The 24,834-nt window shown below is 35.6% G+C and overlaps 1 protein-coding gene across 1 annotated transcript; it reads right to left on the reverse strand.

The window, feature by feature from the left end:
• Positions 1 to 213: 213 nt before the first annotated feature.
• On the reverse strand, positions 214 to 24,834 carry LOC136829281 (small ribosomal subunit protein mS39). Its single transcript, XM_067087620.1, has 14 exons — positions 24,658 to 24,834; positions 23,487 to 23,583; positions 21,280 to 21,477; positions 20,969 to 21,098; positions 18,816 to 18,957; positions 18,336 to 18,432; positions 17,526 to 17,660; positions 15,529 to 15,730; positions 12,212 to 12,339; positions 11,820 to 11,911; positions 9,383 to 9,491; positions 5,471 to 5,704; positions 3,905 to 4,096; positions 214 to 1,110 (listed from the first exon to the last, which is right to left on the reverse strand). Exons 1-14 carry the CDS (start codon positions 24,717 to 24,719, stop codon positions 958 to 960), a joined length of 1,971 nt encoding a protein of 656 aa, XP_066943721.1. The 5' UTR covers positions 24,720 to 24,834; the 3' UTR covers positions 214 to 957.

Below are 24,834 nucleotides of genomic sequence, written 5' to 3' on the forward strand. Positions count from 1 at the left end.
TAAAGGGAAGGAGGATTAGAAGGGTTTAGCTGAGGAAGATAGCTTTGATAGGAATAGTTGACAACGCATCAAGGCAACTTGCCCGTGAGCATAAAGATAACGGTGGAGATGAAGAAGATAAGAGAAGTTTGAGGGTCAAGAGGAAGAAACATTAAAGAATGATCTAATTTGAGGACTACTGGAGTTATAACAGTTTTGGACAATAATACAATGTTACAGAGTTACATATTTACAAATCTTATGTACAGATTACTTCCTCAAAGATAAGTCATTTTATATTATCACTTCAAAACAGAGCAATACAAAAATTAAAAAACAACTGTTGAACTGCATTCACAGAACAAATGATAAAAACACTATTAAATACTTTTGAGTTGCATGTACTGAAGTTCCCGGAAACAAAACAATAAATACTTGATTGCTGCTGGAATGTAATGTGCATCTGAGGTATCATTCAAAAGAAACTTGTAATACCAAAAAATCACACCATTTTGACAAATTTTTTAAAACTCTTTAAACTTGAACATCGTCAATTGCACCTGGTATGCATAAAAATATCAAACGGTTACATAGAGTATACATAGTACCACTCAGTAGCCTAAAATGTCAAGAGCAAAATCAATGATTTACAAGCTACAGTAATACCAATATCATCTAATGAATCAACAAAATAAACACATCCTCAGAAGTTGGTATTCAATTAACAGTTTATTTCAGTCAAGATCCAGAATACTCTCCTTGTGCAGTCAACAATCCCATTGCTTTCAAAAAGCTCTAAACACAATACAAACCTAAAAGCATTCTCTGAGATTACTAGAATGTTGGAATAAAAATACTTTACAGTAATGTAGCACACTACTGTATAAAATAAGAAATTCCTGCACAAGGAATTCAAAAAACTTATCTTGACAAACACAGTACACTTCATATTGAACACAACTGACCAAAGGAAAAATTTTAGTTTTCTTCTCCTTGATCAATAATGTCTATCCCTAATGCAGATGTAATCTTAGCCTTCTGCTCCTGTGAGAGATTTAACTTTGAGGAAACTCCTTTAGCTAACTCTGCAGCCTCTTGGTGGCCAGCATCAACAGCATAAATCACGATTTTCTGAAAGAGACAAAAACACAGTAAATCAATTTCAAATATCTGTAGGCCTCCAATGTTCATTAGTCAAACTAACAATATGACAAAAGGCCCTAATGAAATATTGAATTTTCCACAGAAGTGGAACTCTATTTCAAATGGAAGTTGTGTTTCTTTGACTATTCCCTTGCTAAACACCCAATATACATGGGCTAAGACAATAAATAAAACTCATATTATTCATACTAATTCTGGTTTGTTTAAGCACACACCCATGTCAGTGCTTGTAACTAACCATTTGGTGTACCACAAAATCCTTCTAGATGATTAAAGAAAAAAAGAGAACAGCATTCAGTGTGCATTGCTCATAAATGCATTGATCCAAACCTACAGACAAAATTATCCTCAATCTTTATGGCTCTGTGCAGAGCCAGCCCTAGGGTTGCTGGTGCCCTGCGCAAGCTGAACTTCGGCAACCTTACAAAGCATGGAAAAAATACAAAATTTTAAGTGCTGCATGAATCAAAATTTTATTTTCTTCTCTTTACCTTTCCAACATTGAAAGCAATTCTTTATAATACTGCATGATTTAAAAATGCAGTGAAAATAAAATAATCTACGACTCCTGAGTTAACTCGGGGAATGTAAACATAAAAAAAAATGTTGTGCTACATATTAAAATCCAACTTATGAACAATTCAAGACATGAACGGCTGTCCGGAACGTATCTCGTTCATAAGTCAGGTAATGACTGCATATTCAAATAAAAAATGTTAAAAATTACAATAAGTTTTATCTCAGGAGGACACTGTATTAGTTGCCCTTATTAACAACCACTATGCTTTACAGTTGTAAAGAGTGCTCATTATGCATAAGCTATTACGTTTCTAATACACTACACTGCATTAGCTGTACAGTATTCATTAGCTGTACAGTATTCAGTGTTTTATATATTGCCTACAAAATAGGCAACTAGCTTTGTAGGCTCTATATCATTACTGAATTCTGTATTTCATTAGCTTTCGTCAAGTTCCCTACATTTTATTCTGCTGCCCCCTCAGTTTGCCTCCAAAGCAATCTCCAACAATGCTGGACATGCACAGTACACCTCACTTTGCATAAGTAATGTAAATGTCATCAACATGCTTGAAATTATACTTCCATTAATATGAGAGAGAGAGAGAGAGAGAGAGAGAGAGAGAGAGAGAGAGAGAGAGAGAGAGAGAGAGAGAGAATTACTTTTCATAAACTGGTGTTATTTATGTGTGCTATATTATCATCTTGAAAGTAAAACACAGTAAAATGGTATCAGAGAGAGAGAGAGAGAGAGAGAGAGAGAGAGAGAGAGAGAGAGAGAGAGAGAATGTATATAGGGGGCAGTTTTCGTTAAAATTTTTCTTTGAAAGTACTGTACTGGCAGCTTTTGATCATGAAAACTCTAAAGATATTCACAGTCACCACAATATAAAACTGTAGCAAGAACCACTCCAGGTTTTTCAAGAGCCTAACTTGTAGCATTAACAAACTAGAATATCACTGGGAAAAGGGAGTCTAGTCACGGTCAAAAGAAAGGTCTCAAGCAAACTGGAGCACCTCTCAAGTTTGCATCTTAGTCACACTGCTCCTAATCCCTAAAGAGATTCAGAAAGTACAGTACCAAGCTACTGCCTACTGTTCCTTTGGTTCCTGCCCATGGTCATCACCATCTTTAGCTTCAGCCATACAAAGAGCATTGCTCCTTTCCCTAGACAATGAATATTTATGACCATTAGGTCTTAACCCTCAAGTTCTTAAGCATTGTCATGAAGAGCAAAGGGGGTAGAGATGACAATCAACACATCACAAGCTATTGATTTACAAGTCATAAAATACATTCGTCATTGTTAGCAAAAACCAAGATGAATACAACCAACAGTAAACAGTATAACGAGAACATATATGTTGGACCCTGACAAAACAAGAAGAGATCACATAAAAAAGTAATCATAATATCATGATTAACCTTCAACTGTTACCCATGGTACACAACTTCTAAGCCCTAGCTGTCAGCTTAAAGAACACTAGGTAAATATTTAAGATATTTATCAAGACTGTAAGAAATAGTAATATCAAAACATGTTTAGATATTACTAAAAACTTGTTCATGGTATTTCTGGAGGTATTTTTTATATACTGTAGTGTTAAACATAAAAAGCTGATTCATATTCTTTTTAATCTGTATGATTAAACGGTTAAAGGGTTATAGACAACAAGGATAGAAATGCCAATATTCATTCAAATGATAAGAACATGTAATGAGGTGCAAGTAATTGTCACAAAAAATCAATGAGGTGCTTCGATCAAGATTAAAAAAGTTAAGATGCTGGCTGGTAAGAGAAGAGGCACCCCTAAATGATGCTGACTTCTCACTCGTTAACTAACTACATAGAAGCTTTGTAAAATGGGTATTGGTCAAACCTACCAAAACCAGCAAGAAAAGTAATTGTAAAATAGTTTACACTTTCCAATTAGACATCTGTGGCTACTACCAGTTGCAAAGTTTCATACCAAGGCTGGAAACAAGACACATTTATTTTCCTTGGTTATTATTCCTGGCAACATAGTAACGGAAAATATACTATGTATCATTAACAGTAATTTCAAATTATAAATCCAGATACATAAGCTCTTCATTCACAAATAATATAAAATTACCTGAGTACTGTCAAGGCACTAAATAGAAAAGTAATATAAAATTTTCTCAAAACTGTCAGAATGGAAAACTACATTACCTGCAAGAACTAATGTTAAGCAAAATGAAGAAATACACCATACTTACAACAGCAATTTTACTATCGTTTTGTTGTGATGCAGCATTACTTAGTACTTCCAAGGCCTTGGGTGATGCTGATCCAAGAACAGAAAGCTGATTGTCTGCAATTTCTGTAAACACTTGTGTAGCCTTCTCATAATCATTGCACTGTACCAGCGTGATTAAGAGATCACTAATCATCTTGCCAGACCAAGTGATCTGTAAAATTAGAAATAAAAAAAAATTAAATCTTCACTAAGGCAAGCTTAGTTTAGAATAAAAAACACTGATAAGCAATATTCAGTAGTCCATTTCATTTGGAATGACTCTTATCTACTGCTAAAGTTAGCTTACATGTATAGATAAATTACACTCTCTACATGTAAGCAGTTACATATAAAAACTCATTCTAAAGACATCCTTCAATCTTGAAAAACACAACAGTCCTGAACCACACTAGTGTTAAAACAAGAATGCTGACACTAAAGACAAAAAGAGTACAAAGAAAACTGAAATTAAAAATAAATATAAAAATAAGTATCAATGACTCTTATCACGTGTCATAGTGTTTTCATTACGGCACAATACCCAGCTACAAGACCAGGCTAGAAAAATATTTCTTTGATACTAGTCTAGTCACCATGGAGAGCTGGCACACCACGGGGGGTAACTCCTTGAGGACTCAACAGCGACAATCAAAAATAGGTTTTTCCTACGTCAAAACCTGTTTTCTAATGTCTTTAAAATTAATTTGTTTTAAGTGCAGTATTCTTAATTTCATGTTTTTCAAGTGAAGGTATGTACATAAATAATATTAAGTCTTTTCATGGGATGGACTGGAAATATTCTGGTTGTGAGGTACGGTTACTTTAATTCTTAAGGCAATACAAAATAAACTGATTAATTACTTATACTGAGTATGTATCAGATTCAAGGTTACTTTGAGTTGAAGTTTACTTCTGCATTCCTGCAACATATTCATGGTTACATGGGTATTAAAAGTGGAAAGGAAGATCCAAGAATACTTCCAAGTAATGACATACAGAGGTTAGCCACTATATTTATAGTTCATCATTGCCTTTGCTATTGTTTTACTGCTAAAAACTGTCAAAAGTTGTGGCTACATATGGCAAGGATTGTTGAAAATTCAGACAAAAATTTAATGCACTTCAGAGGTCCCAGGTCCATGTCTAAGTATTCATAGAACTTTTGATTGATTTGCTCTTCTTGTGTTAATGTGCACCTAATGTGATATACCTCAATACTGCCATAAGTAATATTGTTATGTTTGTATTTTTTTCTTTCCCTTATGCATTGTCATTTTCCTTTCTGTACTTTCTCTATAGACCTTCAAGAATTGGATGAATTAAAAACTGATAAATAAAATTTGAAGTAAGGACAAAACTTGTAAGAAAAAGGAATGAAGTTTTGATGAAAAGTATATCCTACAATAAAAGAGAAATGAATTCAGACCACAACATGAATGAACACATAACTAATAATGAAAAAATCAATATCTCGAAATTTATACAATCATAACTTATGTCAGTATCTACATGCACATATTTCAGATATAAAAAAAGACATACAAACCTTATTACGCCTATCTTCTCTTTGATTCTGAACTCTTGTCCAAATATCCCAAGCAATTCCTGATATTTGTTGAGTAATCTCTGTGTTATCATCAGTGGGTTGATGACTGGACGTACAAGATAAGGCTTCGGCCACTACCTTCTCTTGGGACGCATGGTCAAATACTATTATATCTGACCAAATCTGTGGCAGGTATCTATAGCCATCGTGAACTTTTAAAGAAGACATAATTTCCTAGAAAAAAAATCAAATCAAAGCTGTAAACAATATTTTATGAATATGGAATTTCATTATTGTCAACGGAGTGTACAAAGATTTTGTTAAATATGTAAATCATGGGTTATCACAGGATAAGAAATTTATAATACTGAATGGATTGCTATACTGTATTCAGACCTGTAAACTAATACTGTATAGTTAATTCACTAAAAAAAATGACTGTATATGACTGTATATAGAACTATATCTAGTTAAACAACTCAGACATAAATTATCCACATGATCACGGTGTCTGCAATGACACTGCCAAGACCTGTAACAATTGTTTTATAGGCCTTCATGTATTTATAACAGTGATATAATCAATGCAACCTGTTTCAGGTCATTTGTCCTTCCTTCACTAGATTACTGTTCTCTGGTGTGGATGTCTTCTTCTGCCAGAGATTGATCTCCTTCAGATAGAGTGGTTCATGGTGTTTCCTAATATTAGCAGTTATGACTTGGACCATTGACGGATGGTCTTGTTTGTCACTCTTTTGTAAGTTGTATTTTAACAGTGATCTTTCATATTCACAATTGATCCCTGATCCCATTTTCCTGCCGAGAGCAACCAGATTCCCTGGGCAGAAGCACCAACATGCAGTAAATGTGCCTCGCGGTCAAACTTCTCAGTTCCAGCAATCCTTTGTTCCTCACACCACTGGACTGTGATGCTGTGCAATTGGAACTTAAGAAGTTCAAGTGAAGATGCAATGCATTACTACGGTAATACAATTCTCCTTGTATTTTAATAATTTACTTTCATTTTTATTTATTTATTTATTTACCAATTTCTTAATTTATCTGTTTTTCTAAAAACTGATTTCTTTCTGCTACTTCTTTTGAATGAACACCATGTTCTTAGGAAGCTTGAATTTCAAGTCAGTGGCCCCTGCGAGCTTGCTCCATATGAATGGGGTTCATTTGAATAATAATAATTATGATGATGATTAATAATAATAATAATAATAATAATAATAACTGAAGACAAAAGGTTACTGGAAAAACACGACAAGACAATTGTAACACACTTGGATTTTTTACTAAAGCTCATGCTCTCTTAAACAGCAGACAACTGGTGAACAATCTGGGATCTTCTTGATTTTATCATATCTCAAATCCATGCACCTGCAATGCACCTCATACTTTTCAATCACCTTCTGTTAGTTAATCAACTCATTATTTGAATGACACATCTGCTGTCTTCTGTTCCCACAATCCTGATCCTAATGGCAACAACCTCAATCCGGCCCACTTATGCATCCAGCAATAGGATCTGATTCCAGGGGATGGCTGGAATCAGGGGTCTGTGACTAGAGCTGGGATACTACATAGAGAAGCATCCAGAATGAGCATTGTACCCAAACTTGACCTGCAAGGGCGTCCTCAAGCCTGGATGTTTGGGGGTCTTCCAAGGAGGCAGGAGACAAGTCACCAGAGGGCAAAAAAAAAAAAAACTTTATGTAGTTCCAAAAGATCCTACAGATAATAAATGTTTGAAACAAAGCATCTTTCTACACAGATCCATTATAATCAGCTGTACTCTATGTACACCAGATCCAAATAACAGCTGAATGAAGAAATATTCAAATAACAGGTGAAAGAAGAAATAGTCTATCATGTCTGCCTAGCTAGTAGTCCACTGTCACTCACTCTCCAGTGCTAATCCCACTCTGGACGATTATGATTATTGGGTACGCAAAAGTCCAGTTACCATACATGACAGACGTTGGAGCTAACGATGACCTAAAAAAGCTCCTAATTAAGTAAAACAGCAAAGGAGAGGATGGAGTTTCAAGAAAGAGTCAGGCAAGGGCATCACAAGAAACGCACAACTATGTGCAATTAAGAAGCCATGAGAGCCAACACAAAAGAAGAGCCTTGAGCGAGGCCATTTTCAGCAACTCAAAAGAAAGGCTGGACAAGAGTGAAATGGCCAGAAAAACATATCTACCAACAATGGCAAAACCCAAGTAGCTCCATTAAGTAAGAATACTTTCTTATAAAAGACTTGTCCCAAGGGTTGTATGCACTTTCTGAGTCGGACGAGGGCCTCCTCAGGAACACATAACAATATGCAGCCAGGAAGCCATGGAAGACTCCTTGAAGGAAAACTATTGAGAGAGTCTGATTCTGATGACTTTAGAGGCAGGGTAGAAGACAGCAAGTGGGCTGGAAAAACAAAGTACTTGTGACGCAACTTAAGAAGCTCCCAAGGGAACACAGGGAAAACTTGCAGAGATGAGCACGGCAAGGCATCCAAGGCCAGGGAGCTTAAAAATTAGTCCTTATTAAATAAAATTCTCAGAAACAATCTCTGGGCCAATTGACTGCCCTCACCAGCACTTTGGATGAGAGGTTCCAGTGCAAATAGCATGAACCCTAATGAAACACCAACACCAACAAGTGAAACTATGAAAACCATTATCAAGGAGCAACTCAAAAAGCCCACTGAAACCTGCAAAACAACATTAGCCCAAAGGATAATAAACAAACAAATATTTGTCACTATCAGGATCCTGTTTGTAAGGAGGATGCCTGCAGAGAGGGCTGGACAAAGACCCTGTAAAAGAGCAAAAGCAACCAATGACCTTTTGATGGAAGATAGTACTACAGGAACCAATGACCAGACAGACAAGAATCCAGGGCCTTGCATAAACCAAAAGAGGAGGTAAAGGGCAAAGGAGAAGAAATGGCATCCCCACAGCAGCTACTGTCATAACTGAGGAGTGCCTCTCTCTTATGCCCTAAGGTAGGACTGATAATTACACCTCATGAATATGCAGTAACCAAGGAAAATTGTACAAATGATGGAAAAATTTCTCCAGAAGTCTCTTACAAAAGAAGTGAGGAGAGTAAACGTTATTAAAGATTGTGAAAAAATACAGAACAGGAGATTCAAGTTTGTATGTGAACAACAGAAGATGGCAGAGAGGTGAAGATAGAATAACAATGAAGAGGTGAATTATTGGCAAAAGTATATGTTGATTTGTAAAAGAAAAGGAAGACCCCTAAGCACTTCCTGGACTGGAGACAGCAACAGCCCAAACTCCTTGAGCACAATTCCAGAGAACAGAACTAAGGAAGACCAACATTGCCAGCAGGGTCAACCAGGGCATCTTTCAGGGGAAGGAATCACCTTGAAGGAAGGAACCAGCGATAGGATGATAGTGAAACAGTATAAAAATCTTACTGGAAAACTGAACTTCCATTTTTTTCGCAACAGAAATATAAGATGACAATATTATTTTTCATTATCCATTAAAATCAATCTACTTTTATTTTCTACCAAAATCAAGATGTATCACCTCTTTTGACAGTAAAGTAACGGGAGAGGAAATTGAAAAATGAACGAGAGTATGGAAAAACAATAACACATAGCAACACTTGCATTAGTAGTATCATACAATCTACTAATGTAAAATACCAAATAATCAGAACAAAAGAAGACAACTCAAGCAACTGCACCATCAACCACAATGACTAACCACCATAAAGTATTGCCTTAACACCAGTTACAGATTCAATTCCCAAAGAGTTTGTCTTTGCTTAGTTTAAATCAATTGAATACACTTCCTGTTATGAATATCTACAATTAAGCTGTAATCTACCAAAGCAAGAGTATGTGAAATTAAATAACTACTAATTACTTACCATCATAATTCTTGGTTCGGGTGTATATATATGTGGAACCATTTCGTGATAAATTTCCATAAACTCATCAGCTGATAATGATGAACATGCAAGGGCAAAATAATGTCGACTGTAAGAAAAAGAAAAGAAAAATTTAGCTGTTTCAAAATAAAGACACAAACTATTCAAGATAAACTATAAAAGACAAACTACAAAAGCTAATAGAAGAAAAGGACTTGGAAAACAAAAAATTCAGGGTTTAAGGCATATGGCTAAGTATCACAAAAAAAATATGCTCTTATTTGAAGACATAATTTCTCTTTGCTTAAAAGAAATTTAAGATGGACAGAAGACAATTCTTAATCAAAGTTCATCAGAGTGCCGTCATATAGTTTACCAGGGACATATCTGTTAATTGAATTAATCAGTACTCCATGACATAGCTACTAAATAAACTAACTAGCATAAAAAATGAAGGAGCTAAGCCTACTGGGAATGCTGAATGTACAAAAATAAAATTTTTTAAATACATAAATTTGCATCAGATAGGATAAATAGTCCTTTATGTTTATTATAAAACATTTACATTTTATTTATTACAATACATTTATGTATTTCAGTTTCAAATAAATTAAAACTACAATACATAAGAGACAAATTTCATTGTGTACACTGCATAACAAATACCATGACCATTCATATATACTGCACAGGAGACAAACTGGTTTATGCCAAGAAAATGACTGATCACACCAGGCCTTCATCTAGAGCATGGACTTGATACAACATTATTTAAATTAGTTTTCCCTGTATGTAATTTGTAAACACACCAAGACAGTTCTTTGTACTCTATTTTCAGGGATTCCAAATGAGTCATATTACATGACTATTATAATTTGCATTAGCAGCATTTTGCATGCAACATTAATTATACACTAAACAGAACACGGCAGCATAGAGAACAGCAAAAAATTCTGACTAGTATTTAATCCTATGAGGTTCCAGTGATATCAGCAAATGCTATCTTATTCCCAGATGCTCAGATTCCAATTATATGTACAGTCATACCTCAGTTAAGAGATGTCTTGCTTAAAACTGTTTGGTTAAAGGACATTTTGTCTGAGTAAAATTTTCTCCTTTAATGGATGTTTGCTCAGTTTACAGAAAGACAAAGACGACCGGCTATAACATGTAAGTGATTAAGCTTGTTACATGTGTGGTTTCCAGCTCAAACAAACGGAAGAGCTCAGTCTATGCGTGGGTCTCAATTAGTGCACATCTCTGCTAAACAGTCAGCACGTTTTTGTAATTACATATACGTAGTGCAAAGTAACTGTACTGTACGTAAGAAGGCTACAGATGCCAGCAAGGATGAGCCTGTTGCAGAGGATACTGTGCCCCTGGGCAAGTCCATGGGCTTCGAGGTCAGTGATGATGATGTGGAGTTGGTGGAGCACAAAGCAGAGCTCAAAACAGAACACCTGCAGAACTTAAGAGGAGGCAGCAACAGACAACAGCTGAGAAAATGTCTTCAGAAGAGGAGAGGGAGAATGTCCCTAGTTCATTAATAAAAGGAATGGGTTCACATGGGGGGGGGGGAAATCAGGCTTTCCTTGAAAAATATCACTCGCTAAGCTGCAACAAACTGTTATAAACCTATAGAATGACTAAGCAATATCTCACTTTAGGCAAATTTTAAAACGGAGGCGCAAACAAACATTATTGGACAGGATTTTAGTGAGAAATTAACACAATCGCAAGAAAAAGCAAGAGAAAGACAGAAAAGAGAAACAACCCCAGAAGCACAATTGCCTGGTCTTTTTATGGAAGGAGACCGTCCTTTCAAACAATAACATCTTTCCCCTTTTCACCTTTTCTAAATACCTAACAGGTAAAGTCAGATCAAATCTGTATCTATTTCATCTGTTTACATTGATGGTTTTTTGTATTATTTCTGCACAAGTTAGGCTTTTCTTAAATTCAAGTTAAATGGCTTTTATATGTTGTATATTTCTTAAGGCCTGGAATGGATTAATCCCCTTCCCATTATTTCTTATAGAAAAAATTCACTTAGTTATAGGACAACCTGTTGAAATGGACTGTCTTTCAACTGAGGTATGACTGCGCGTCAATGGCTCGTCATTCATAAAAAAATTAAGATTTCATCTTTACTGATTTTCAGTTTTCAATATTCTACGATACACGACAAGTATTCATTTTTACTTCGGCAACAGAACTACCATTATACCATGAAAAAACATTTATAGTGATCAATAAAATATCACTATGCCCATAAGCAGTTGGAATGTGATTTGCTACAGACAAATTTTGAGAACCCTAAAAATCTCAAAGGGTTTTTACAATATAATCTGGATGCAAGTTGATGAAAAGTGATCATTATTATCTAATATCTATACAGCAATTCAGGATAACAGGAGCTCTAAAGATTCACACTTACTGATAAATGGATTCCTTGTATGAGTCACCAATAAGACGATAATTGTCTCCAGTGTGCAATACCTCATTAACACGTCGGGCAACCGTAAAATTCTGAAACAGTTATCAGTTTACCTTATTTTCATAGAAATCCAAAGAATATGTATATTTACATCTCTTATACAATAAACTCTACATACAGAATATTATTTTCAAGATATATTGAGTATTTTTTTTTTTAAGTTCCACAGATATCATAGCCCATAATTAAAAGTTTAGTACAGTCAATCCCTTCATGGTATCTTGAATACTTCATGGACCTTAACCTCATACAAATAACAATATTGATAATAATAATAAAATTACAATAATAATAATAATAATAGAGTTATCTGAAAAATTCTATTATCATACCTTTAGGTGGTTGCAACAAACATCCATTGCTGTGACAAAGAAAAAAGTGTCCTTCATATCTCGAATTTCAAAAGTTTTCCCCTCAATCTGATCCAAGATGCTGATCAGCATGTTGCTAACAGGTCCTCCTGTAAATGAGTTACAATTTCATTGTAAGACGAATATGCTGAAAAACCCTATAGAATATTATACAAGGTAGAAAACAAACTACAATGATGTGCATTTTTTTTTTTACGGCATAGTCGCTTGTTTTGTCCTCAAGGAGTTACCCCATGGTGTGCCAGAGCTCCTGGTGACTAGACTAGTATCAAAGAAATATTTTTTAGCCTGGTCTAGCAGCTGGGTATTGTGTTGTAATGAAAACACTACGACATGTGATACAGTATAATGGACTCAAAGATAAGAGGGCATTTCCCCTTATCTTCAGCGAAGCTGAACCCATTGTTTCCTACGTCAAAAACTGTAAAAAGTGACTACTATGCTGCACATGCGCGTCTGCCATCTCGTTTACGACCAGGGCAGGCAAAACACCAGTTCCATTACCCTCTGCTAGTTGAAACTGTGAGCACTACGTTTTTTCATCGGCGAGATTCATGGAAACATCTGGACTTGAAAGTTAGTGCTTATTTTTAAGCTCCAGTTAAAAATTGTTAGTTAAAACTGTGGAACAAATGTTTATTTTGGGTACGGAAGCCGGAAACCGGACTTTGTTTTCCGAGCACAAGATCAGTGCTCTCTCACAATCTCTGTTATTTGCGAAAGCCCCTAAAAATTAGAATTTTTGGTCATTCTATTTAGAAGTTTTCACTAAAGAAATGTTCCACAATTTATTATTAATTTAGATCATCCTTTCAGATAGCTATGTCTACAATAGCCTAGGCGGTAGCCTACATGAAATGGTAGCCTAACAAATTCAGTGCGAATAACTTAACTATAGTAGATGTTGTCTGTAGCCTATAACCTACAATTACATATATAACCTAGGATTACATATCCTAAAGGTGATTTAAATAACCTGGATTAGGTAGTAGCCTAACTTAAGGTAAGTAAGAATCTTTTAAGACATATTCTTTTATGGTCCTAGGCAGCAGCCTAATTTACACCAAGGACCCTAGAATTTGATAAACAGGCTACAAAAATTTTCCTTTTATACAGCCTGTATACCTAAGCATGATCTAAAATAATCCAGAACTAGGCAGTATCGTATGTTAGGTTAAGTGATAAACTTTTACATAACATCTCATTATCGGACTAAATCATTTTCCTAGACCATGTAATATAAGACTCAATGGAAATAGTTTCCTGTGCCAGATGAGATGGCAGTCTAGCCTTAAGGCTACGTACTAGGGCAATTGTGTTTTACGTAATCATACCCTTGTGAATTAAATCATCCAGATTAGGCAGTATCCTAAATTAGAGTAAGTGATAGCCTAGCTATGAGATTATACATTATTGGGTTACTATTTTATATAGTAGACCAAATAACCTAGGATTGCATACAAACAACAACCTGGGTTAGACAAAAATAGTAGCCTAATTATAAGTTTAAATATTAGTTGCTGGTTTTATATAGCCTATACATTTAATTGTGATTTATAAAAATCTGGATTAGGTAATACCCTACACCAGGCTAAAAAAGAACAAATAAGCATAGGAGTATAGTACATATGAACCGTATTCTAGGATCAATAACACCAGTAAGGTCTTATGAAGCCTATACCCTTACAGGTAATATAAACCTAGAACAGGCAATAGTCTACCCAGATTAAGTAGAAATCCCTTTTTCAAGGGAATATCCCACTGTTAATTTAGAAACAGCGTGGCTGAGTATTAGGCAAAAGGGTAGTCTCGGCTACATGAAACAAAAAAGCAGATTATAAGAGGATTAATTTTTGTATAGTTTATATCCTTAGGTTTTTAAACACCTAGCAGAAGAAACGGCTTAGAATAGGATAAGCGAGAATCCTCTAAGAAATCTTCTATGCTTAGACTAATGCAGATTATACTAGAAGGATTAACCTATGCCATATAAAACAGTAGCTTGGGTTAGTTAAACAAATTAGTTCATAGACGATTAGTCTACATGTCATGACAGTTTAGAATTAAAATTTCACATAGCTATTGCAAAAGGACTAACAGCTTAAGTAATACAGCCTTATACAGTGTCAAAATTATCCTAAACCTAACAAGGTTTGAGTTAACTTGGATACTTTATAAAAGGTATTACATTTACATACTAGTAATCAATCTAACCTGTAAGATGTAATATGCTAACAATACAGGGTTTTACAAAAGTGTCCCATATTAAAAACAACTTATACTAATTAGTTTCTAATAACAACTTGGTTCTTTCACTACAGGGCCACCATTATGTAGGACCTTCACCTCAAGTGTTCGTAGCAAATTGTTTGCTTTGCTTTTTGCCAGTGGGTACATTTTTTCAAAGTGAATTTATGCAGTATATTTTGTTACAAATATGGGGAAAAAAGGTAGATAATTGCCTCTTGCATAAAGGTTTCAGTTTAAAATGTGATGGTTGTTGTTTATAAACATACTAAGTGTTTACAGTTATTTCGTATTGACAAGGTAAGGTGAGGAAGGGTACAGAGTTGCCCTTAGTCACCCCTAGACTTTTTTAATCTCCCTTATCCAGATTTTGCCATTATCTGACAGGCCCTCAGCTCTACTAATCCAGATAATGGATAGATTACTATGCATTATCAAAGGAATTTACTGAAACTGGGAAAAGAGTAGAAAGCCTAGTCCGGCATATTCTACTGACAATGAAAATTGCAAGTTAAGCATGGCCTAGTTTAATCTACCAAAAATGCAGTTCACATGATACACACGATATGTGACAAAATTATGTAAATTTTAAGGGTCGCACAATAAACTAGAGGATAGTTATAGTCTTTATCTCACTTAGCGTGAGTTGTGTTTTTGCTGCAGTAGTAATGTTTGATTATGGAGCGCTGCCCCAGACCATACAAGGGAAGCAAGCTCAGTTCTAAAATCCAAAGAAATAAAAAACTGAAACACAACTTGCTGGCATAAAGGGTTTTGGATAAAGGATTGCAAACCTATCTCAAACAACCTTTTACTGCACACTACAAACAAAGTGATATCTTCATCAACTGAAGTCTATCTGAGGACAGGTAACACTGCTCCAGGTGTTTCAAGAAATAAGATAAAACGTAGGATGGAATTAAAGTGTTACGTCCTCAAATGTCAAGGCAAGGCCAACTGAAAATACTCTATGTCAGTGTAACTACGGATGCTAACAAACAATACATCTACAATAAAAAACAAGTACTTACTCTCTCTACAGTGAATAAGAAGCAAGTAGTAGTATGTAGCAAGAGAAGGCTTGATTCCAAGACTACAAAACTCTGAAAAAGTTTGAAGACTTATGTCGCGAGTATTTCGCCATCCTGCTGCCTGAACTAGGGCCTCAAGGGTGCTGTTAAGGGTACCTAGATTGGGAGTGATACCTTTATCTGCCATAGTTTTCATTATATCCTGAAAGAAAGCAACAATGTTAGTGATAAATGTATTTCATTATATTGTACACCTATACATTTAAAATCTGGAATATCTTAAAGAAAAGTTTGCAGTTCACTAACATTTTTCCTTCACATTTCAAAGCATCAAATACATCAGCTTCTTTTTGGTCTTGCAGGCTATACAAATAAAACAAGTAAAAAATGCGCTGGGGGAGTAAATCATATCTTTTACTTTTGACACACACACATAACAACACTCAACACCCTACACTTTTTAACCTTTTTGATCTGTCTTTTCTTGTTATGTAAAAGAAACCTAATAGGCTGATAGGCATTTCTTCTGGGAGAAGGCCACTCCAATATAAGCCACTGTTCTCCATTTTTGGAGTGCCATAACCTTTGTACTGGGGTCTTCCCCTTGTCTTAGATTGGCGTTCCCTTACTTAGGGGTACACTCAAGCACACATTTTTGTCAGTTCCCTCTTCCTCATGTCTTTCAATCGGTGTGCATGACAGGCTTTGTATAAGGTCTGAGGATGCCTGGTGGTTTAGCAAGGGGATGCCTTACCCTTATAATTTTATTTTTCTTTATCTTGACCAAAGAATTAATTTTCAAAATCACCACTACTGTCCTTCCTTCAGTGGCTGGCAAAACTGGAAATGTATTCGTCTTTGCTGGGTGTGCCAGCTCCTCCCATTTGAACAATATCATTCCAGAGATAATTTTGTCATTTCATGGGCATACACTTTTCAATATCGATTTTACGTGTATATATTGTTCATGTTATTGTTTTTGATAAGTTCAGAAGTATTCCTTTCTGATGTTTTGCATGGTTTTGCTTCTTTCTGGCAAAAGTGAACAAGTGAACTTAATCCTGGTCCACTGAACTGATCACAGAAATGTCATACTTCATAAAGCAATGTAATGTCTGTGGAGTATATAAAAATACAGAGACTTGGATTTTTTATTACAATTATTCAGAAGATTAACACTACTCATATGGAACAAGCACAGGGGCCGCTAGCTTGAAATTCATGCTCTCAAAGAATATGGTTTTTATTCGAAAAACGTAACAGAAGGTAATGGGAATTACATAAGGAGACCGGTTATTAGAAAAACAGATAAATTAATAAATAAATAAATAAATAAATAAAAAAGCACTTAAACCACTAAAATACCAGGAAAATTGTATTAGGGTAGTAATGCATTACATCTTCGCTTCTGAGGTTCCAACTGCACGACATACTCAAGGAGACTGTTCCACAGTCCAATGGTATGAGGAATAAAGGACCTCTGGAACTGAGAAGTTTGACAGCGAAACACATTTAATGCATATTGGTGCAGCTGTTCAGCAAATGACTACCACAAACTTCAAATTTTTAACTGCAGTGCGAGTGGAGAGAATAGCTATGTAATTACTTGGTAAGTTACATATATGAAAAGTCTACTTCTTGCAGAAAGAAAAAGTGGTCATTCAATCATGCACCGCCAGACCCTCTTCATATTTTGTGTCTGTACTATTGTGAGCAGTTTACCAAAATCCCTACAGATTTTTTATTTGGAAACCTGGAATACTTTTCATTCATCTGAATTCATTAATTTACCTTTTAGGATAAAACAAGTTTACCTGTTTATATTAGCCTATCCTACAGACAGCAGCTCCCTCATACACTCCAAATAAAAAGACGCCAATGTATGAAAAGAACTGACAATGACTTCATTACCCGATATTCATCAAGTCACTGTAATTGTTGCGTATAATGACGTAGACTACAACTCTAAAAAACAAGAAATTTGGAATGCTACCCACTTTCATGAGCTGCCAACGTAAGTCTGAGCTTTCCCGAAGAAAAGGTGCAATCCGAATAGCAGAGTTGTAAGTTTCAGTATCTAAAGGGATCCCTTTTTCCTGTGCTTCTTGGTAAAGCTGCCATGCTTTATCAATCTGAAAGAATAGGACTAAATATATTACTTATATCCATCAATAAAAAAAATAAATGACAACAAAAAAGGAATCCTCCTCTCCCCTAACATCTGATTAAAATGAAATGATGTACACTGAATTATTCCACAAAACACACAAGAAAATACTGCATAAAACTTGACTGGAGAGCTAAATTAACAGTTTATAATGTATTGAGTTACTTGGTTAATGAACAAGGGGAACAATCGTCAATAATTCATCTAAGTTATTCTTACATTCATGAAGAACTCAGGCTGAAACAGTCTAATTTGAGTTATGTACTGCATCCCTGATAATTATAAATGATCTCCAATTACTCCTTCAGATATGCTCAAGTTTATCAAAACTATCACAAATATACATGAATTACCACCTGGCAAGTTTGACATTTTATTCTAGAAAAGCATAAAGCGTGTTCTCTATTTGTAAACTCCTGGCTTTAAAAACTATAAATTACTTGATATTTATCCCACATATTTCAAATAAGATTGATCAAAAATCATATCCAGCTATTCTAATCACAAATATAATGTATGAGTACTTCATTTATATTTTACTCATAGCTGAAGTTAAAATGTCTTAACACAAAAAATGTACGTAATTCAGTAACAGATTCTGGGCTAATGTTAAGGTCTATCTAATCAGAATGAAACTTACCTGAAAGTAATTTGACATTCCACGAAAAAGAGCACAAAAAGCTTTGGAGTCTTTATTCTCTAATGACTGAAACAATTCCTCAGCAAATCCATTGTCTCTGAAATACAACAGTGTGTTATTCAATACTTCTGTGCAGTGTAAAACCAATTAGAAGAATAAAAAACATACTGAATACTAACTTCCAGCAATGAAGTCGAGTATCCAAGAGACAACAGAATTAAATTTTTTTATGACACTGCAATAATACACTCAATATCTGCATGCACTGTAATATTTGTGTGCATCACTGTTCATGGATATGTGCAAAAAACAATGTCAGATGCCTAATCAAGGACCATACTCATCTTGAAATAGTAAAACTTTAATGTAGAAATGATAAATGTGCCATATTTATATTCACAGGCCACTAATGGTGTGAAAAGTCTTTACATATTTCATAATGCATTATGGAAAATAACACCATCAAAACTCGTAACTTACTTCCAAGTTTTTCTGATGCCACCACGTCCCATCACACCTTGACGATACCACCGTTCTTCAACCCAGTCTTCATCTAACGGGTCTTCACAATTGTAGTAGCACACAAATTCTAGAAGGTCTTGACGTATCTTTTCACTCAATTCTATTTAATTCCAGGTGTGTCACATGAAAAAGGTCACGAAAGTATAAGAATTTTTTATTACGGCTAAAAGGCTTGGTAAATTTAATTTTCTATATTTGCAGTAACATTTAAAACCAACATATACTACAAAATGATAGCAGAAAAACAAAAATACAAAGCCTACAATAATTTTCAAGTTTCATTAACATAAACCTTTAAATGAACTTTTTATAACTGTTTTTGGCATGCTGTCTGGACATGACAGTCACTGTTGAAACAAGCACAAACATCATTCATACTGCCAAATATCCCACCGACAGGAAATGGTTAGCCATATGAAAATCTACATATAATTCAGTGGTTTCAAAAAAATACCAGTACAGTACGACAAAGTAATACACTATAACCTCACTGCTTGCTTAGTGAGGAAAGTCTCCCAGAAAGAGAACATTTGATAATTTTTAGGTAACATCTCTTCAGTAGGAGGAAAAGATAATCCGTCTCCTCCATGCAACCAGTCCCAATACCTGAACAACTAAGAAGATCCTCCTGGGCTCTTGGACAAGATACTAAGTTGTCTTCCTACACAGACACCTGGTGTGCAAATCATTCCATGCACACCTTAACTGCCTTTTTAACAAGCTTTAATGACTGATGAAGTTTTTGCTCGAAGAATACTTGTATACAAAGGTATGAATACTACGTAGGAACAAATGGTGCCATTTGGCTTTAGATTAGAGCCTAAGGCTGTAACCATTCACATCTGCAGGGAAGCCAGCCTGACAATCAAGGGAGAAAGCCTTCTAGTCTGACATACATCCTGAGCAGATAAAAACAATAGTGGAAGTTGAAAAGTCCTAACAGAAGGCTACCCACAGTTACTTCAAGATAGCACCGAAGCTGCCAACTTTCTTCAGTCAAATATGCTGGAGTCTTCATGGTATCTTTATGTGGAAGAATGACATCTAGTGATAGTGGGAGCTTGAAAACCAATTCCAATAGGCCAGCATATCTTATACTTTGCTAGAGAAAGATGAAGCAGCTTTGGAACATGAGTGTAATTTGCTTTTTCATTTGCTCATTGAATGTCAATGTACTGACTCTGATCAAGCTTTCATCAAACTCTCTGAAATCACACAACCAAGAACGCTAAGCTTACAATTCCAATTCAGCACTTACATGATGAAAGTGACATCTTTAACCAACTGGGATGTGTCTATAATATTTTTATATTTGCGGTGGCACAATCTTGCTGATCCTTGGGCTACATTCCCAAGCACTATGGTCTAAAGAGCTTCTGTCACCTCACTTCATGAAACTCTCCATGCACCTCAGTCTGTCCTATCACAATTTCATAAGCAGAATAAAGCCTGTACACCATCTTACATGAGCATTCTCTTTCTGGTACATCACCTTTATTCTTTTTATGCATGTAGTTCCCATCAACATGTCTGTCAACAGCATGAAAGTCTACAGCCTTTATATTACAAGCAGCTACTTCTCAGAAGCTTGCTGTGAGTCAGGGCTCTGTAACACAGGCTCCAGGTGCCAATTAGGTTGCCTAATGGGTCAAACAAGTTTAAAGTTGCCAGAAATGCCAGATATTCCTCACAGATGACCTACATTGGGTGTTCAGGCACCCATATCCATATCAAAGATCACTGTAGAGTTGCCTGATATGAGCAAATGGTTTACCTACAATGAAAATTCAACTTTGTTTTATCTATAAATTGTAATTCATCACAGCTTTTCAGCTCTTTTAAGGTACTGAAGCATTAATAAAATACTTGTTTATTATCTGGACACATTACAATACTAGAAACTATCCTATTTAACCTAATTCCATCTGGAATTTCAGAGAAATATTAGTAATAAAATGGCTCTAATAATTACCACAAATATGCACAAATTATATGTGGTTAGATTAGTGAGAAGTGCAATGAATTACTCTTTCCAAACAAAAAAATTCAACTTAAGTAACAGCTTTCCATAAAATGCAAAAAAATCAACTATTAAAAGGAAATAAACCTACCTATTCCCTTTGACTTGCATATTTGATACACTTGAATAGCATCACTAACAAAGCATTTCTGGATCAAATCTTCCAAAGTGGCTTCACTGACATTGCTTTCTTCATTGAAAGTTATTTTTGGATAAAATGCCTGCAAAAAGAAAAAGTTACTTGAAGCTATTCATGGTTACTTATTCCTTCTAGGATATCTTTGTACTAAGGTTGAACTTTAGCAGTAGGTGACTGATTTTAGATCTCTTACATTTTTCTAAAAAGGGTCGGTAAATTTGAACATGTTTCCTTATTTCAAGTATATCATTCATGTTACTGACCTCAATGACAGGATCCTCTGGTTGATGTTGAAAAAGTTCACCATGAGTGTTCAGTATCCATCTGGCAGCTTTCCTTCCTGACTCTTTAGACAGTGAGTATGATCTTTTGTCTATATTAGAGGCTGGAGTTAGATATGGGTCATCATGATACTTGTAGTGAGGCCCTGAAGAATCACTCCCGACAGTACTTGCCAATGCCTACAAAAATATTACACCAAAATTAAGCAATCTCATGTATATAGTGCATTACCTTACACTGTAATAATACAATTCTGAATAATCTTGAAGTTCCATAAACAACAACCAATTCCTTCAATACACCATAAGGGGAGAAAAGCAGAGTATGATTCGAGGCTTGCATTTTGATAAAAATTACATTTTTATGATAAAATAAAGTTTTATTTTTACTTGCCCTGCAATTACATCACTGTAGTTTTCTACTCAACGGCAGCTTGAATTTTAAAATTCGTGGCAATACTCTACTTCTTCCGTCTGAGACGGCGACTAGGCTCCGCCCACTCTCCGAGAAGGAGAGGAACAACCCTTGAAAGTTGGTCCAATTTGTCGACCGCAATAAAAATGTCCATGTGAGGGGAGGAGGGCGGGCTAAACTCGTAATTACTGGGTAAGTATAAATAAAACTTTATTTTACTATAAAAATGTCATTTTTATTTAAGTAACTTACCCAGTAATTAAATCGCTGTATCCCACATTGATGGATGTTGGGGATTCATGGGGATATTATACCCAAAATACTGAAGTCATTATGGACATATTTATGATGTTCGCATCGATAAATGCTTGTTGTTCCTTACCTGGTGAGAGAGCTACTGCAAGAAGGTATGCCTCTGGTTGGAGCTCATCTTAAGCAAAATTATAACAAAGACTTGCAAGTAATCTGGTACGATACAAGAATTACTTTTTAGGGCAAAACTACATCCGCGGCTCGCAAGTAGCCTGGGCAAAAAAAGTTTTGCCTGGATTAGACTAAAAGAATGACGAAACATTCAAGAATTACTTTTAAAGCTTGCGAGTGCCTATACCAGGATAACACGATTCGAAAATTAATTTTAAGGCAAAATTATACCAAAGGCTTGCAAGTAATCTACACCCGGTAAACGAAACAATGCAAAAGTTTCAGCCTAAAGGAATGGCATAACACATAAGAAGATTTCTCTTAGGGCAGTTACCATCGGCGGCTCGCAAGCCTAGATGTAAACAAAAGACTTTTAGACGAAATTCTGTTGATGAATCAACATAATAATAACAAAACAAGGAAAAAACTCATCTTGAGATTTCATGAAGGTTACTAATACAGTAAACCCCCATATTCGGGGTCTCATGATTCACAGACTCGCCTATTCGCAGATTTCTCTGTGGAACACATATATACATTATTCAAGGAAAATTCACCCACTCGCGGTATTTTTTACAGAGAAATATTCACGAATTACTGTACTTTCATAACATTTTCATGACTAAATGCATTTTTGTGATAAACCTATTAAAATACTCAGGTATAAGCATTTTTACAGATTTTTTTGTTTGAACTATCTAAAAACACTTAGAGGGGTTTTAAGTATTCGTGGATTTTAGCTATTGACAGGGGGGTGCGGTAAACATCCCCCACAAATACAGGGGGTTTACTGTACGCATTCCAGTGGATGTGTACACCACCAAAATCTAGATATTATATCCGGAAAATAATGAATACAGCTACCACCATACTCGGTGTTCACCCAAGCATGGCAGGAACAGATTGAAGTTATCTGCTAAAGTCGTTCCCAATACTGTGTTCCTGCTAGTGGGCGGAACTGGTCACCTACACAGACATGTGAAGTGTTACCCACGAAATTTTGAATCAAGCTGCCGTGTAAGTGAACTAACAGCTATGTAATTACTTGGTAAATTACGTATATAAAATTTGTGAACAAAAGACACATTACTGTACAACTGATTCTGTGAGATGATCAGCTCAACAAATGGCAGAGTTATGCATTCAGTAACCTATCATGGCTACTGGGCATTACAACAAAAGTAAAACATTTGTCTCTTGAATGAAGACAACTCAGCAAAAGCTTACCATACAGCACTCTATAGTATTGTATAATTTGCAAAATTTTGCATTTACGAAACATGAAAGCATGAGAATAAAGCTACAAATTTCATTATGAAAACTGCTAACCTGTATACAATTTACAACTAACCTGGAGGATATCTGTTGATGATCTGGGGATTCTATTTGGGATGACAATTTTTTCACTGTGGTGCTGCACTGATGTGGTGAACCTCCGATGGACACCCCTTAAAAAAAAAAGTTATAAATGCAATACAGACCTAATTCACAAATGATGCAGTATCTAAGATTCTTCAAGCAACTTCACTATACTCTACATTATACAAACCTCTACTTAGGCATTAAGCTTGTGTATTAGGCAAAGGTTATTGCATTCGAATTTCTGATGTCCATTTATTTGCCCAAACGTTACCAACTTCTGTTAAATAAAGATCTGACAGAAATAAAAACATGCAAGAGGAAAGCAAATGTGGACACTATTTCATAAGTAGTGATGTACTATACTGTACTATATCCACTCTCTTCAAAAAATGGAAGTTTAAAAAAATGGGGGCAACACAGAGTAAGAACACCAAAGCATTTGAAGCTTTGTCTCTATACTGTGGTGCTAGCTATGATCAGTAAATCCCATCCAATTAGGCCACTGCCATCATCAATTTTTTTGTTAGATTTTTTCCTTACAGGTTACATATGAAAGATAAAAACATTCTTAGCTTCCCTCTATGGCTTTTCAATGGCATCCACAATGTTTTAATATTCAAAAGAAACTATCAAAAACATGAGAGGAAGAAAAAGAAGACATGGAGGAGGGCAAGGAAGAGCTTGACAATGAGGAGGAAGAAGAAGGAAAGCACATGTGCTTCCTCTTCTTGCCCCTACCCATGTCTTCCTCGGATGTTTAGCCATAGATCCTGCTAGGGCATTTTACACAGGATGGATAACTGCTACTGAAAGCTACACATCGTTGGGCGCCTACCAGTTGCAGCAACAGCAAATGAAAGCACTCGACATAGTAAAAGTAGGTGTATTGATCAAGTAGGTGTATTAATCCCCACCTCCCACATGAACTAATCTCTCAGCTAAGTGAGGTTAAGAAAGTAAGGTCTGGTTAGGTCACAGGACCTGGCTTTTAGGAAAGGTTAGGTTTGATTACGTACGTGTGGCACCTGTCACATCGTTCTACACTCGCCCCAGAAGCTATATCCTAGATTAGGATAGGCTAGTTGAGCAACCGGTATCCTATGCTACGGTACGAACAAAAAATTAGGACATACGGAAACCATATTATAATAATGGCTTACCGTGATCTCCATACGGCCACAGCTCTTTGAAAAAGAGGCGATTTAACTGCATTCGATGCCATTATTTTGATATTTCTTATGTAAAAGACAGAATCAACGTGAATCACAGACGCGGAGCGGAAGAAATCATTCGACAAGAAGAAGAAGAAACCTTTGGCATAAACAAACACACAACGT

This window comes from Macrobrachium rosenbergii, chromosome 44, assembly GCF_040412425.1.
Source record: "Macrobrachium rosenbergii isolate ZJJX-2024 chromosome 44, ASM4041242v1, whole genome shotgun sequence".
Lineage (NCBI taxonomy): Eukaryota > Metazoa > Arthropoda > Malacostraca > Decapoda > Palaemonidae > Macrobrachium > Macrobrachium rosenbergii.